The sequence below is a fragment of the Medicago sativa genome, chromosome 8 (assembly GCF_051527215.1).
Source record: "Medicago sativa cultivar Bolivia chromosome 8, Bolivia_mono, whole genome shotgun sequence".
NCBI lineage: Eukaryota > Viridiplantae > Streptophyta > Magnoliopsida > Fabales > Fabaceae > Medicago > Medicago sativa.
The window spans coordinates 20,430,104-20,444,516 of record NC_140756.1 but is presented as its reverse complement, the minus strand read 5'-3'; the positions used below and the strand labels follow the sequence as shown (position 1 = coordinate 20,444,516).

Here is a 14,413-nt window from a genome sequence, read left to right as displayed (position 1 = left end):
GTATATTTCTATAACATGTATATGATTTTTTTAAAACAACTTGGGGAAAAGAAGCTCTCGTAATGGGAGAGACTAAACTTGAACCATACCCTTCGTCCATAAAGTAAATCAAACAACTTATAACCAAATTATTTTGGACTCAAGTGATTAATAAGTTTACTCTACAATGAATCGGAAGAACCAAGTTTGATTTTTAACTGGAACAATTTTTTGTTCGACTTTACTTACCTCCAAGGTAAACTTCTAATTACACCTTCCTCCGAACTACCCCATCCTTTGAGTACCGGATGGTTAACTGGAAAAAATATCAAATAATCTATACATCCCATCCATCAGGGAGAGAATCAATAGTTTCCCTTACCTAACTTTCAATCAAAGAGATGAAAAAGTATAGAACAATATAAACATTTATATGCAGATGAAGATCATACGAGCAAAATAATTAACAAGGTACTGTAGGCATAATAAAATTCTTATATATTTTATATTGTTCGACATCACAGAGAACACCCCACTCACACATATACATTTAAGCTCAACCATACTATAACCAGAAAACCTACCACCCATGCTACCCTTAAATATAACAAACCAAATAGGACCAAATACTAAAAATACAAACAGAAAATCCCCCCAACACATTAACAACTACCAGAATTAGACTAGTGTATTATCAGTAAACTACTTGCTGATCTATGTTTCGGCCAACGACACGATCATTTACAGTTTTGCCAAACCTCAGAGACGATAGCAAAGTGTCACGACTAGTCAAAACTGCTTGGAAGAAACCATCCACTCCCTTTGCAAGGAGATCCATTCCTTGGGAAAGCTTCTCTGCAGCCACGCCTAATTCCTCAACAGTCTTCAAATGTGATTCTTGCTCAACTTTGTCTTCGGTATTTACACCACCTTGGATAGTGGGATATAACTCCTTCACAACAGCGTCAACAGCTTCCAACTCGATCAATACAGAAAATTTCCCACCGGAGAACCTAACTCTAATTTCCTCATTTACAAGATTCTGTAAGCCTTTAAAAGCAGGCGCCCATGAATGCATGTCAGGCACATCCAAGTCTAGCAACTTCTTTGAAGAGCCAGAGAATGCTGCAGAAAACACACTGCAAACAAATACAGTCTCCACCTTGACTCCATACATAGCTTGCATCAAAACCTTACCTTTGGCAGAATTTTTAACCTTAGGAAGATCAAGTGATCCTACAAGACCATCTAGAATGGTGCTACATTTCTCAATTCTAGGGTTCTTAGCATTAATGTGGCGCCTCCAGTCATCGAGTAAAGAACATGCCCGAAGAAACGACTTTGATGAGGCTGGGCCTAAATTGTGCAAGGCACACTTAAGCGGAAGATTGCCTTGATTCAGACGAGAAAGCTCAGAACTAAATATGTTGCAAATGTCTAGCAACTTTGTGCTTATGTCAAAGTAGACATCAACCCATTTGTCATCCCAAACACTCACGGGTAGCTCAAGATCAGTTATAAGGGTTCGTATGTCATTGTGAGTTTCACAAAGTGACTTCATAGCCGAAGTCATCCAAGACAAGCTGAGGATTTCATCCTTGCTTTCAGGCATAAGCTTCCTTAGCCTCTCTGCTAATGTAGCCTCGAAACCATGTAGTACTGCAAGTAACTGTGGGGACATGTGAGAGCCGCCTTTATGTGACTTTGTCCGAAAAGGATTCCCAAAAGGGAAGAAAGAACGGTTTGGGTGTGGATCCTGGGAACGACTCATTTACTGCATCAGCAAAATTAGATGGTAAGAGATCTTATAATTACAAAATTCAGACAAACACACAAATTGACAGTAAACCATGACAAAACAACACAAACCAGTTTCCAATGAAACCCGTACGCAATGAACTTATTTCTAAACTACAAATTGAAATATCAAAACTAAACTTATTCAAAACAGCACTTTAAGCCAGTTCTTTTTAACATTGAAATAAACAAGCAAATATAATCAAACCAAATTCATAGCTGCTCGAAGCAAAAAAATTCTTATAGTATGTTTGTTTTGTCATCTATAACCAGTTCACTAGAGCATATACATGTTCCGAAAGACATTGTTGATTGTTGTACATAGGGCTGGACAAGAAGGCCGTTTCGAACCGAATCCGATAGACCCGCTGGAATTTTGCAGCACGCGGGCGGGTAATATTCGGGTTTCTGGTCAACGGGTTACACAATTCAGTTTGGAAGAGTTTATCGCAGGCGGATGCAGATGTTAAAAACTCATCCAACGTAACCCACACCCAACCGCAAAAACATAGTTTTAATATTCCCTACCAAAACGATATCGTTTGGCAGAATAGGGATAATCTCAAACAAAACCCATCTCTCCCTCTCCCTCTCCCTCTCCCTCTCCCTCCCTCTCTCTCTCTCTCTCTCTCTCTCTCTCTCTCTCTCTCTCTCTCTCTCTCTCTCTCTCTCTCTCTCTCTCTCTCTCTCTCTCTCTCCTATTCCAAACCCATAAACACCATTGTTGCTCTCAATCTCTTCTCTCTCGCACTTATAACTTATTTCTTGTCTCTCTCTTCCCTTATAAGAATGGTGGTGTGTAGCTGTGTGTTAAATCTAACGGACCAACGATTTGTGATTCATGCAATGGGACATAGCTTCTAGATCTATTAAGGGTGGCCGCAAGTAATGGCATATTTGACCGTCGTAACACACCCGTTGCGCCCGAAACCCGTAAAAACGTCATCCGAGTTAACCGAAACCATGAATGGACAGAGATGTGTTGGAATTTATGGACCGTCTGTTCCATCGGATTGAGGATTTACGGCCGAATCCACCAGCATCCAACCGGTTGTCCACCCCTTTGTACATGCTAATTTCCATTTCCAAATCAAAAATCCAGTCAAAATCATAAGATTTAAACAAGTTCAAATTGGTTTGTAGCACCATAATCTCCGAAGTTTGTTTCAATTCAGTTTGGTTCTAATGAATTGAAACACAACACACACAACCTTAATTAAAATTCACAAGGCAATAAAAAACCAACCACTTCAGGAACCATAGACCAAAATCTACCTTGATAATTGATTTCAAAAGAACATCATCAACAATAACAACAACATCAACATCAACAACAATAATAAGAAGTAAAACACAAGATCCATAAAAAAATAATCCGTTGACCTTCAATTTTCCCATAAAACCTTTTCAGATCTAAAACCAAAAACCCAATCAAGTATTAAAAACCAAAAAAAATAAAAACTTTAAACAACAACCATCAAATTCAAACCTTATAATCATCAAATTAAAATAAACAAAAAATAAAAATCATCAAAAAAACTACTCAACCTAATGAAAACCAAAATACAAAAAAGTCAAACCATCAAAATCTGATCAACCACAGTTAGATCGTCGAATAATAAACAAATTAAACCAAACAGAATCATAAATCATCAAATCAATTCACAAAAAAAACAAAAAATTCAATTAATTTTTCATAAACAAGAAAACAAAGAATCAAAGAGAAGTTGTATACCTGAGATTAGAGAATCAGAAAGGGAAAAGGTTAGAGAGAAATTTGGTGTCTAAAGAAATTTGGGTTTGTTTGAAGCGTTTAGAATAATTTGTGGTTGGTGAAGTTGTTGATTTTTGTTGAAGATAAGAAGGGGGTAGTTTTGATAAAGTAACGGGGTTTGAAGGGTTTTTGGGTTACGGGAGGACACGTGGGGGTTTATTATTTGTCTGTTGTGGAACTGTGTACCTTTTTGTTTTTTCTACTCGTTAATTATAACGCCGTGGACGTGGTTCAGTGCTGAGAAACTTCATTTTTCTCATTTTTGTTCTTTTTCAAACCACTTGATGTTTTACGCGGACTATTAATTAATTAATACTCCATCCGTTTCAAAATACATGTCCAAGTCAACCACTTCACACATGCCAATGCACAATTTTGACTGTTAATATCTTTAATTATCTAAACTAAAAAATTATAAAAATTTAATATTTTGAAAATATTTGTCGAGACAAATCAAACAACATCTTACATGCTAATATTTGTATTTATAAATTAGTTAAAAAATATGGTCAAAGTAAGTCAAGTGAATAGTGCACATTGCAAAAAAGGGACATGTATTTTGAAACGGAGGGAGTAATTTTTTTCCTGTCCAAAAAAATGGGGAATTAGTCACTTTAGTCCCTGAATGGGGAACGATTCGTCAATTTAGTCCCTGAATGCAGATAAATTGCAAAATAGTCCCTGAATGTAGACTTTGTTAGTCAATTTAGTCCCTGAATGCAGACTCCGTTAGTCAATTTAGTCCCTGAATGTAGACTTCGTTAGTCACTTTAGTCCCTGAAATTGACCATGCAGGGACTGTTTTGCATATTATCTGCATTCAGGGACTAAATTGACTAATCGTTCCCTATTCAGGGACTAAAGTGACTAATTTCCAAAAAATTAATATTTTTTTTGGTCTTTATGAATTAAAATAATTACACGAAAATGATTTTGAAAGCGTGTAAATAGCATAATCAAAAAAATTAAAATCTCCTTTCAAAAAAGAAAATTAAAATGTGTTTACGTCAGTGACGTCACGTTCACTTTTGGCTTAATGCTATGCGGTAATTAGTCACTTTAGTCCCTGAATAGGAAAAGAGTGGTCGCTTTAGTCCCTAAATGTAGATAAATTGCAAAATAGTCCTTGAGTTTAGACTCGGTTAGTCAATTTAGTCCCTGAATGCAGACTCCGTTAGTCAATTTAGTCCCTGAATGTAGACTCCGTTAATCACTTTAGTCCCTGAAATTGACCTACATGGTCTACATTCAGGGACTGTTTTGCAATTTCTCTGCATTCAGAGACTAGATTGACTAATCATTTCCTATTCAGGGACTAAATTGACTAATTCGCCAATTCATTTTTGAACCGTCCATTTATTTCTTAACATTTTTTTAAAATATAAAATAGCTTTTGGACGAGTGCAGATCTGCTCCATTTGCTTACTTCCTCCAGTTTCCAATTCTTTGTTCAGATGTAGGACACGTGGCAAGTAAAATACCAACGGTTGAGATTAACAGCGTTTCACTGTTCCTCTCCCTTTCACGTCTTCTACTTTACTGAGTCGTCATCTTCCTTTTGTCGCGTTACCTGGAAGCTGTTGTGAAGGCCAATCGCTCCGACGTGATTCGCCACCACTGCGCCATCTACCTTTTGTCGTGTTACCAGGAAGCCACCGTGAAGGCCCATCGCTCCGCCTCGATTCGCCGCCACTGTGTATTTGTTCATGAATTGATTACATTGCAAACTAAACTCTGCATAAAATCTGCAACATTGAGCATCACAATTGCATAATAAAATTTGCATTATTTCTTGAATTGATGAATTCCTAGTAGACCTTAAATTGATTAGTCACCATATAACTTCACAATCCTAAACTAGGAAAGGGGCAGATGCAGTGGAACTTGAAAAGCTGATTCCACAATGAAATTAAAACAATGATTCAGCGGCGGCGTAAATATGCAGCGGCAAAACGGCGGAGTTATGGCGGTGATATGACGGCGAGAGTGGAGATGACCAAGCAGGAGAATTGAAAGGGAGAAAAAGTACGGAGGATACAGTTGAGAAGAAGAGGAACAGTGAAACATTGTTAATATCAACCGTTGGTATTTTACTTGCCACGTGTCCTACATCTGAACAAAGAATTGGAAACTGGAGGAAGTAAGCAACTGGAGCAGATCTGCACTCCTTTTGGACGACTATCTACTTCTGTCTCTTTTTATTTTTTGTTCAATAAATAATATTTTTCCATGACATTTTAATTTTTATTAAAATTATATATAAATAGATATTTGTGACTTTTAAATAGTAACAACTTTTTTTAACTTTTAACAATAATTATAACAAATATAATAAAAAATATTAAGGATAAAAATTATTATCCTTTTTTTTTTGAAAGAAAATTATTATCTTTTTAATAACACCTATACTATATTATTCTTAAAAACAAATTTATTTGATATTATAATTGAAATAATTAAATTTAGAGTTTAATTGTGGTGGGTTGACGGTTTTAAACAACTTTGCACACACAACCAATCAAAATATTTAGAATTGTCACCTCAATTAATGATTTTAATTTATGTGGGTCAAATGTGACAATTCAGAAAGTTTTGATTGGTTGTATGTGCAAAGTTGTTTTGGACTGTCAACCCACCACCATTAAACTCTAAAATGTAACCAAATTTTGTTTGTATTCCTTTTATATTTTTACATATTATTGTTGTTGTTGTTGTTGTTGTAACTACAATATTTTTTGAAGGAACTATAATTCTTAACATCTTGTTCATGATTGATTCATATTTATTTCATATGAATGTTTAAAAATGTAGTGGAGGGATCGTGACCTTGAACCATGATAATAAGATAATTACTGCCATAAATCGGTGAGGATCAAAGCAAGTGGTTATTGCCATTTAAGGTCATTAGAGCATAGGGGTAGGAATAGGTCGCATAGAGCCGGATTTTATTTAAACAGATCAATCTAGTTTAAAAATTATAGTTTAAGTATGATCTCTTAGTTTGTTAAAGGCTTTATTTTAAGCATGATCTAGCCTTTTTAAATCCCTAAACATCCACATGACACTGCAAATTCTTAGACGACCGCACAACAGATCAGTCAACGCTATGTGAGGTGCCTTGATTATGTGCTAATATCGCAGGATTTAGGTCTGCTTGCTTCGACCGGTGATGAGACAGTTGTTGGATACATGAGATGTTTTTTTTGCCATTTCACATCCATACATCATAACCCCGTTGGAGGATGTGCATATCTCGAGGCCACCTGAGCATGGGACCCTTAATGAGATTGTTGCTGAGGAGCATAAAAATCATCAGTGGCTAGACATGACCGGAAGGTTAAGGCGTATCAGAGACCATGTCTTAGTCATCATAGGTGGTAGTGTGGTGGAGCGAGAGAGCGCAAAATGACAAAGTTTGAATGCAATTTTGCAAAAGCTTTAGGGAGGTCAAATTTATCATCGTAGGCATCATATTGGAGACAGGGGTGCTAGGGATACCTAGTAGTTTTATTCTATTGATGTAACAGCTAAACAATCGATGTTTTTAATTTGTATTTGCATATTTTGATGCAACCTATGGATACTGGTGCTACTTTGTACAACATGTGTCTAATTTGTGCTATTTCATATTGTTTACCTATAAGTATTTGCATATAATTTGATTGTATGGATGTTTAAATCAATCCAGATTTGTTGTTTTGCAAAACGAAGGTATCAGCCAAAAAACAATTGTTATGTTCTACACAAATCCAAATTGTATCAAACGCTTGACTTTTATAATACAAAAATATGTGCAATTTTTACTTATAATAGTGCCATGAGGGTGTATATAGGAAACAATTTGGGCCTTGCAAAGAAGTCCATAAGGAGAAAACAGTCATTGCGTACAATTTACGAACCAAAAAAGGTATAAACACAACAACTTCTTCACTCTCCTCATTCACAACTCATTCAATTCAACTTCTCTCCAACAACTCTCATCGTTCCTTCGGATTCTCATCTTTATCGCTCTCAGGTAATTCCAATTTCGATCAATTTTAGGGTTACGATTCAACCTCTTACCATGGATCATCGGCAACAATACGTGTTCCCGGCGAACCTTTATTTGCTTCGTTACTTCAAATTTAGGGTTTCAATTTTATGGTTTCTTTTATTTTACTTATTAGGGTGATGATTTGGGGGTAATCGAGATAACGATGGTAAATTATCGGTATTTCCTCCAATTCTGTATGGTTTTTTGTTTCGTTGTTCATTGTAAACTTTATAATTGGGTATTATAAAGTTTCGTATTCAACATCTTTTGCATGAGGATACAGTGTTTGCATGAGGATACAGTGGCTGATTTAGGGTTTACGATTCGCGACATTATGGATCGACTGCTGCAATTTGTGTTCCTTGGTTCAATTTTAGGGTTTCATTTATTTTACTTATTAGGGTTTTCAGGATTAGAATTTAGAGATACAGTGAATTGGGGTTTTGGGTTATTCAAGATATAGCGTTGATTGAATCGTCCAATTCTGATATGGGTTATTCAAGATATAGCGTTGATTGAATCATCCAATTCTGATATGGGTTTTTGCTATGGAAGTTCTGCAATGTACTACTTTTTGTTTCTTTGTTCATTACAAACTTTAGAATAGGGCATTATAAAGTTTGGTAATGAACAATTTTGCATGAGGAGTTTTTCATGTTCTACTCTTCCTGTTTTTGGTATTCGATTGTTGTTGGTAGGATAAAGTGGCTGATCTTGGATGTTATTGGAATGTATTATTTTTGTTTTTTAGAGTATAATCAATCATGGATGTGAAAGTGGCAAGGAGTAGTAGAACTGAACAAGTCATCGGGAAAACATGTGTTTATTGGCTCGCTGGGAAATGCAACAGAAATCCTTGTAGGTTTCTTCATAGTGCAGCGCCGGCAACTGCTTCTTGTAATGCTGCCAACGCTGGATATCATAATGCTGCATGGAAGCGGCATTACCCATCGCACGGTGAAATTGCATCTTATCCGTCTTCATGCAGAGCTGGTACTGGATATTATAATGCTGCAAAGAAGCACCATTCATCGTATGTGTATGAGAAGCCCCTTACCAAACATAACACGAAGGCTGCATCGTATGTGTATGAGAAGCCCCTTCCCAAACCTAATGCGAAGACATTCTTGAATAGAAAGATTGGAGATAACAAAGGCACAGCTCAAGTTGTTGAGGCTTCCTTTTCCAAACATAATACGAAGACTGTCTTGAATAGAAAGACTGGAGATAACAAAGCAAGCACAGAAGTTGCTGAGGCTTCCCTTCCCAAACATAATACTGAACCGGTCTTGAATAGAAAGATTGGAGATGACAGAGATGGGACAGAAGTAGATGAAGTTTCTCAGAAGCCTTCACCGAGTATCTGCAAATACTGGGTGAATGACAGTTGTGTTCATGGTGATCAGTGCCAGAATTTACATTCGTGGTTTTATGGTGATGGGTTTTCCTCAATAGCAAAGCTTGAGGGACACAAGAAGGTACTTAGACTTTATAATAATACTAATAACCACCTTATGTTTTTGAGAAATGTTTGAAACTAGGCTTCTTTTCTGTGTTGATATCTCTGAAGTAGTTTAATTAAAATATTTTTGAACAGCTTATCACTGGAATGACAATTCCGGATGGATCAGACAAACTTTATTCTGGCAGCACGGATGGGACACTTCGGACATGGGACTGCCGTACTGGTCAATGTGTTGATGTAACGAATCTGGGCGCTGAAATTACCTCTTTGATCAGTGAGGGCCCATGGATTTTTGTTGGTATGAAGGACACCGTCAAGGTAGGCTCTTCTTCTTACTACAATCACTGTTTTGTTTCATTGTGTGTTCTTATCAATTATATATGACCATAATATGAAAGCTGATTTTGTCATTGTGGTATTTGTGAAGGCATGGCATATTTCAACTGCCGCACCTTTTACTCTTGATGGACCTAAGGGACAAGTCCATGCTATGATTGTTGCCAAGGATACTCATACACTCTTAGCTGGAGCAGAGGTAGCTACCCACACATTGCTTTATGGTTGTTATCTAGATAAATCAGATTTTTTACTCTCTAGTTACCACTAGTTGTATAGTATATTTTGTTCTCTTACTTTTGAAAATAGATATTTGTGTTGTCTATCAATTAATGTCAAATTTTTATTTAAATCACAGGATGGTGTAATTTCTGCATGGAGAGGCAGCTCCGAAGCCAATTCCCCTTTTAAACTGGTTGCATCACTATGTGGCCACACTAAATCTGTTGTTTGCCTAGCTGTTGGGGGCTCCAAGATGTTGTATTCAGGATCCCGGGATCAAACCATTAAGGTATTTCTATTGTTTGGAAATACGGACTCTAATCTATGAATCATCTTTGGTGGTCTTTTGTTCTTTTACGCTAGATCTGCACTTGCTTGTTGCTTTTTTATGTTTTTTCTGAGAGTTATCTTTTATTGTTTTATCCAGGTTTGGGACCTTGACACATTTGAGTGTACAATGACACTCAATGCACATACAGATGCAGTCACCTCCCTTATTTGTTGGGACAAGTTCTTGTTATCCGGTTCATCTGACTGCACCATCAAGGTCTGGTTTCAAAACAAAGCAGGGACTTTGGAAGTGGCATATTCACACAATGTGGAAAATGTAAGTTACTTAGCTTGTATATATAGCATTTGTGCATAGGTTGAAGTTTTTTATATTATGTTGAACATCATTTGGTTGTTTTTTGTTTGTAGTGATTAAATTGGTAGGAGGTTGTTCATGTTTTTTATTCTGATTATTACAGGGTGTTGTTACACTCTCTGGGATGACTGATCCAGAAAATAAGCCTATAATATTCTGCTCTGCCGGAGACAATTCAGTTCACCTCTACGAACTGCCATCGTAAGTAAATTTGCTACCATCATCATCAGGTTGTTATGTAAACTTGAAATGTAATCTTGAACTGGCTCTGATCAAGTCTCTACATTTGCAATCTATACAGATTTGCAGAGAGGGGTAGATTGTTTGCAAAGCAAGAAGTTGGATTAGTTGATATAGCTCCAGGCGGTCTCTTCTTCACTGGAGACAGAACTGGTTTGCTGACAGTCTGGAAATGGTTGGAAGAATACAAGGTTGTGGCATCCTCTTGAGTCACGACAAAGTGGATTCCTCTTTCGCTTCCACCAGGAATCAATTTATTTTTTCCATTGATCATTCAACAATACTTGCAAAAGCAAGCATGTATATATTTAAACAGAGCAATTCCAATTGCATTTTGCTCTCCTGCTATTTGTTCATCATTATTGTAAAGAGCAGTTTATATTAAATGGAAAATTTTAATTCCAGTTTTCTCTTTTTCTGTTGTTAGCAAATTGTTACTTAAAATAGAAGTAAAAATATAGCAAGACTGTTCAAAAGCAAAATACTACGAAACCAAAGGAGAAATTTAGTTTTATTTGAATTGATTATGTTGCAATAGCAGCTCTCAATTCATGTTCTTAAATATCTGATCACCAAGGTTAGCTACATGTATGTGTTTAGTTCGATTTATGGATGGAACAATTCTTGGTTAAGCTATATTTACCTTGTGACTGAACTTCATATTATGGCGCACCAAGAATAAAAGTGATGATTATAGAACATGAGAAATACCGAAGAACAAAAGTGATGATTATATAACATGAGAAACAAAAGTGATGATTATACAACATGAGAAACAGTGAAAAGTACATGTCAATAATCCTCATTTTCCCATGAGCTAAATTTTTGCATTTGTGTTCTATGTATAAGACGCAGGTTTGACAACCTTTATTCTGAAATTATGATATGTCTTTACTATAAACAAAGTATTGATGATGTCTTTACACTAAAGGAACATAACTCTCGCAACATAGATCAACGGATGTGAGATGAAAACAGCCACAAAACACTTCATATTGTTAGATATTTTAACCTGTATGTACAGGACATGAAGACATCCCTTTTTGTTTTTCTTCATCTTGAGATTGAGCGATGAGTTTCAATGTTTGATACTGAGTTGATTTCAAGATAGTGAGAACCTTTATCGTTTTTGAGGCAAAGTAAGTGTTGTCAATGAATATGAAGATAAAATGAAACTTGCAATGAATGTAACATGCATAATGAAGTAGACTAAAAAATTGCATTACATATGTATCGTTGATATTCATAGTACTGAGTCTGATATTTTATTGTTTAATCATCTTAACTTTACTTCATTGTTGTATTAGAAATGTTTATGAAATTTTCATCTCATTTTGTGCGTTTTCAGTTTTGTCGTTGCTTATTTCTATATTAATGATTTAATTGAGACATTTTTTTTTAAGTGTAATAGAGATGTTGCAGTATGTAGGAATTAGATTCGAACTCTAAATTCTTCACTTATTTAAAAGTTAAATTTCTAACCGTTTGACAAAAAAAAATCAAAATATTATTATAAGGAGTGTGAGAAGTAGTTGAGAGTATACATCAAATTGAAAAGAAAAAAAAAGGGAAGAATATGAAACCAATTGATTGGATTCAAGTGATTGAGCTCTCTCTAAATCAGAGTTTACTTATCTCACGTCCGTATTTCATATTTCTAGACCTAATTTTACCTAGAAACCAGAGGATTAACACTAAAAAGAGAGAATATATATCGAAGAAAAAAAAATTGTATTATTCCTCAGTTGCTCAACATTCACTATCTTATCAGAAAAATTGAAATCATTCCTGAACTTTCAAACAAACTTCGCAACAACGATGATAAAAATGAAATCATAATCTTTTTCCTTGATTTTTTTTAAAGGAATCTTTTTCGTTGATTAAATTTCGTAGAAGTTAAGAATTTCACACTTGAACAAACTAGTTTGAACTCAATATACCTCGTTGGTCTAGGAGGCAACCATTCTGCAAACATTAAGGCTGTGTTTGGTAACACAAAAAAGCTAGCTTATAGCTTCTTGGATTAGCTTATAAGCTTGTTAGATGGAAACGTGATGTGTTTGGTAACAAGCTTTTCTCACGAGCTTATAGCTTTTTTTGAAAAGCTATTTCAAGTAGCTTTTGAGCTTATAGCTGGTAGCTTTTTATATTTTCTTCCAATTGTAACCCTATTAATTTAAATTAATTATTTTTAATAAAACAACTACCCCATGTTCATGTTAATAACTGCCACGTTTTATCAATTAAAAAAAAATAAAAACTGCCACGCTTTTATTTAAGGAACGTTTATATATATGTTTTTTTTATAAAAGAAATGCTTTATTTATTGTTATAACTAGCCTACTTAGCTTCCCTGTAGCATTTGGTTTCTGCTTTTATCTTTTTTCTTGTTTATTTTTACCTTGTTTTACCAAAAAAAAAAACTATAAATAACTGGCATATTGTATGCCGTAAAATTTTATATATTCTAGCTCACATTTTGTCTCCACCTTCCTCTTATTTTTGAGATTCATAAAAGCAGAGATCAAAATTTTCGGTTAAATTTCTTTGAGGATTAAAAGTCGAAGAAATTTTTTATGGAGACTAAAACCAAAAGTTTGAATATTTATAGGGAATTAAGACATATTTAATCATATATTAAAATATTTAAAAAATAAATACATTAGAAAAATGTGTGTAATATATATATATATATATATATATATATATATATATATATATATATATATATATATATATATATATGGGTTATGATAGAAGACACCTTTTGTGAAGGTGTCTTTTATCAAGTTACTCTATGAGCATTTGTTAAAAGACACCAACTACTTTTTATGAAGGTGTCTTTTATCAAAGTTATAACTAAAAAAGTGAAAATCACACCTTGAGGTGTGACTTGATAAAAGACACCACACTACTTTTTATGAAGGTGTCTTGTAGCAAAGTTATAACTAAAAAGTGCAAATCACACCTTGAGGTGTGACTTGCTAAAAGACACCACCAAAGGGTGGCTTGTAGCAAGACCCATATATATATATATATATATATATATATATATATATATATATATATATATATAACTTAAAAAAATGTCCTTTTATGTCATTTTATACTTATCAGCCACTTCAACAACTAATTTTACCAAACACATTATTTTTAATAAGCAAGCTTTTCAGATATAAGCTATCAGCTATCAGTCACCAGCTATCAGCTAGCTTTTCAGCTATCAGCTAGCTTATAGCTTATTTTTACCAAACAGAGCCTAAAAAGGCATTAAGATAGTCACATGATCATTGCACGATTATTCAACCCATGATCCACGGGATTACCGGGAAATTAAAATTATTTTAAACAAGAGCTGACTTTTCAATGAAAGATCCAAGAGAAAAAAAATGCTGTTGACAAGACAAATTTTGTGTTTGACAAGACAAAAAATGCTGTAACAAAATTATACTAAATAATAACAGAGCAAAAGTACAGATTTTACTTGGTGTCTAAATATAAAGAAATAAATTTTAAAATTAATATTTTAAATTTACTAATAAGAAAAAAAATCACAATGATCTATAAATAATAAAAATGTAAATTAAAAAAACACAAAACAATTTGACAATAACTATTCAAAATAGTTGAATTCGACAAACACTTTATGGAGTAAAATTCATCAATATTTTGATTTTCTACTAAACAAATTATTAGTAATATACTTTTCGACAAAAACAATTAAGTCATTTATAAGAAATTCATGATCTATTTTATTTATGAATACTGTCTATTTTTTTTTATTACTAACAAAACCATCCTAGTATATGGTAGAGACTGGAAATGTTAAAAAAAGACACAAAAGGCCTAGTTGAATCACAGTTAATATTTGACATTGACTTTCCTGTTTCTACTTTTTTGTAAATGGATTTGAGTATATCA

General features: G+C 34.4%; 2 protein-coding genes across 3 annotated transcripts; one reads left to right on the top strand and one right to left on the bottom strand.

Annotated features, from left to right (window-relative positions):
* Positions 1-456: 456 nt before the first annotated feature.
* BPS2 (BPS1-like protein) lies at positions 457-3,607 on the bottom strand. Its single transcript, XM_085732142.1, has 2 exons — positions 3,512-3,607; positions 457-1,753 (listed from the first exon to the last, which is right to left on the bottom strand). Exon 2 carries the CDS (start codon positions 1,748-1,750, stop codon positions 674-676), a length of 1,077 nt encoding a protein of 358 aa, XP_085588268.1. The 5' UTR covers positions 1,751-1,753; positions 3,512-3,607; the 3' UTR covers positions 457-673.
* A 3,881-nt stretch (positions 3,608-7,488) lies between these two features.
* On the top strand, positions 7,489-10,896 carry LOC146897690 (zinc finger CCCH domain-containing protein 17-like). Of its 2 annotated transcripts, XM_085732139.1 has the most exons (8): positions 7,489-7,565; positions 8,335-9,061; positions 9,181-9,366; positions 9,476-9,583; positions 9,743-9,895; positions 10,034-10,213; positions 10,356-10,453; positions 10,554-10,896. In XM_085732139.1, exons 2-8 carry the CDS (start codon positions 8,348-8,350, stop codon positions 10,699-10,701), a joined length of 1,587 nt encoding a protein of 528 aa, XP_085588265.1. In that variant the 5' UTR covers positions 7,489-7,565; positions 8,335-8,347; the 3' UTR covers positions 10,702-10,896. The 2 variants fall into 2 exon arrangements, with proteins under 2 accessions (XP_085588265.1, XP_085588264.1); XM_085732138.1 differs by having other exon boundaries at positions 7,489-9,061.
* The last annotated feature ends 3,517 nt before the right edge of the window (positions 10,897-14,413 follow it).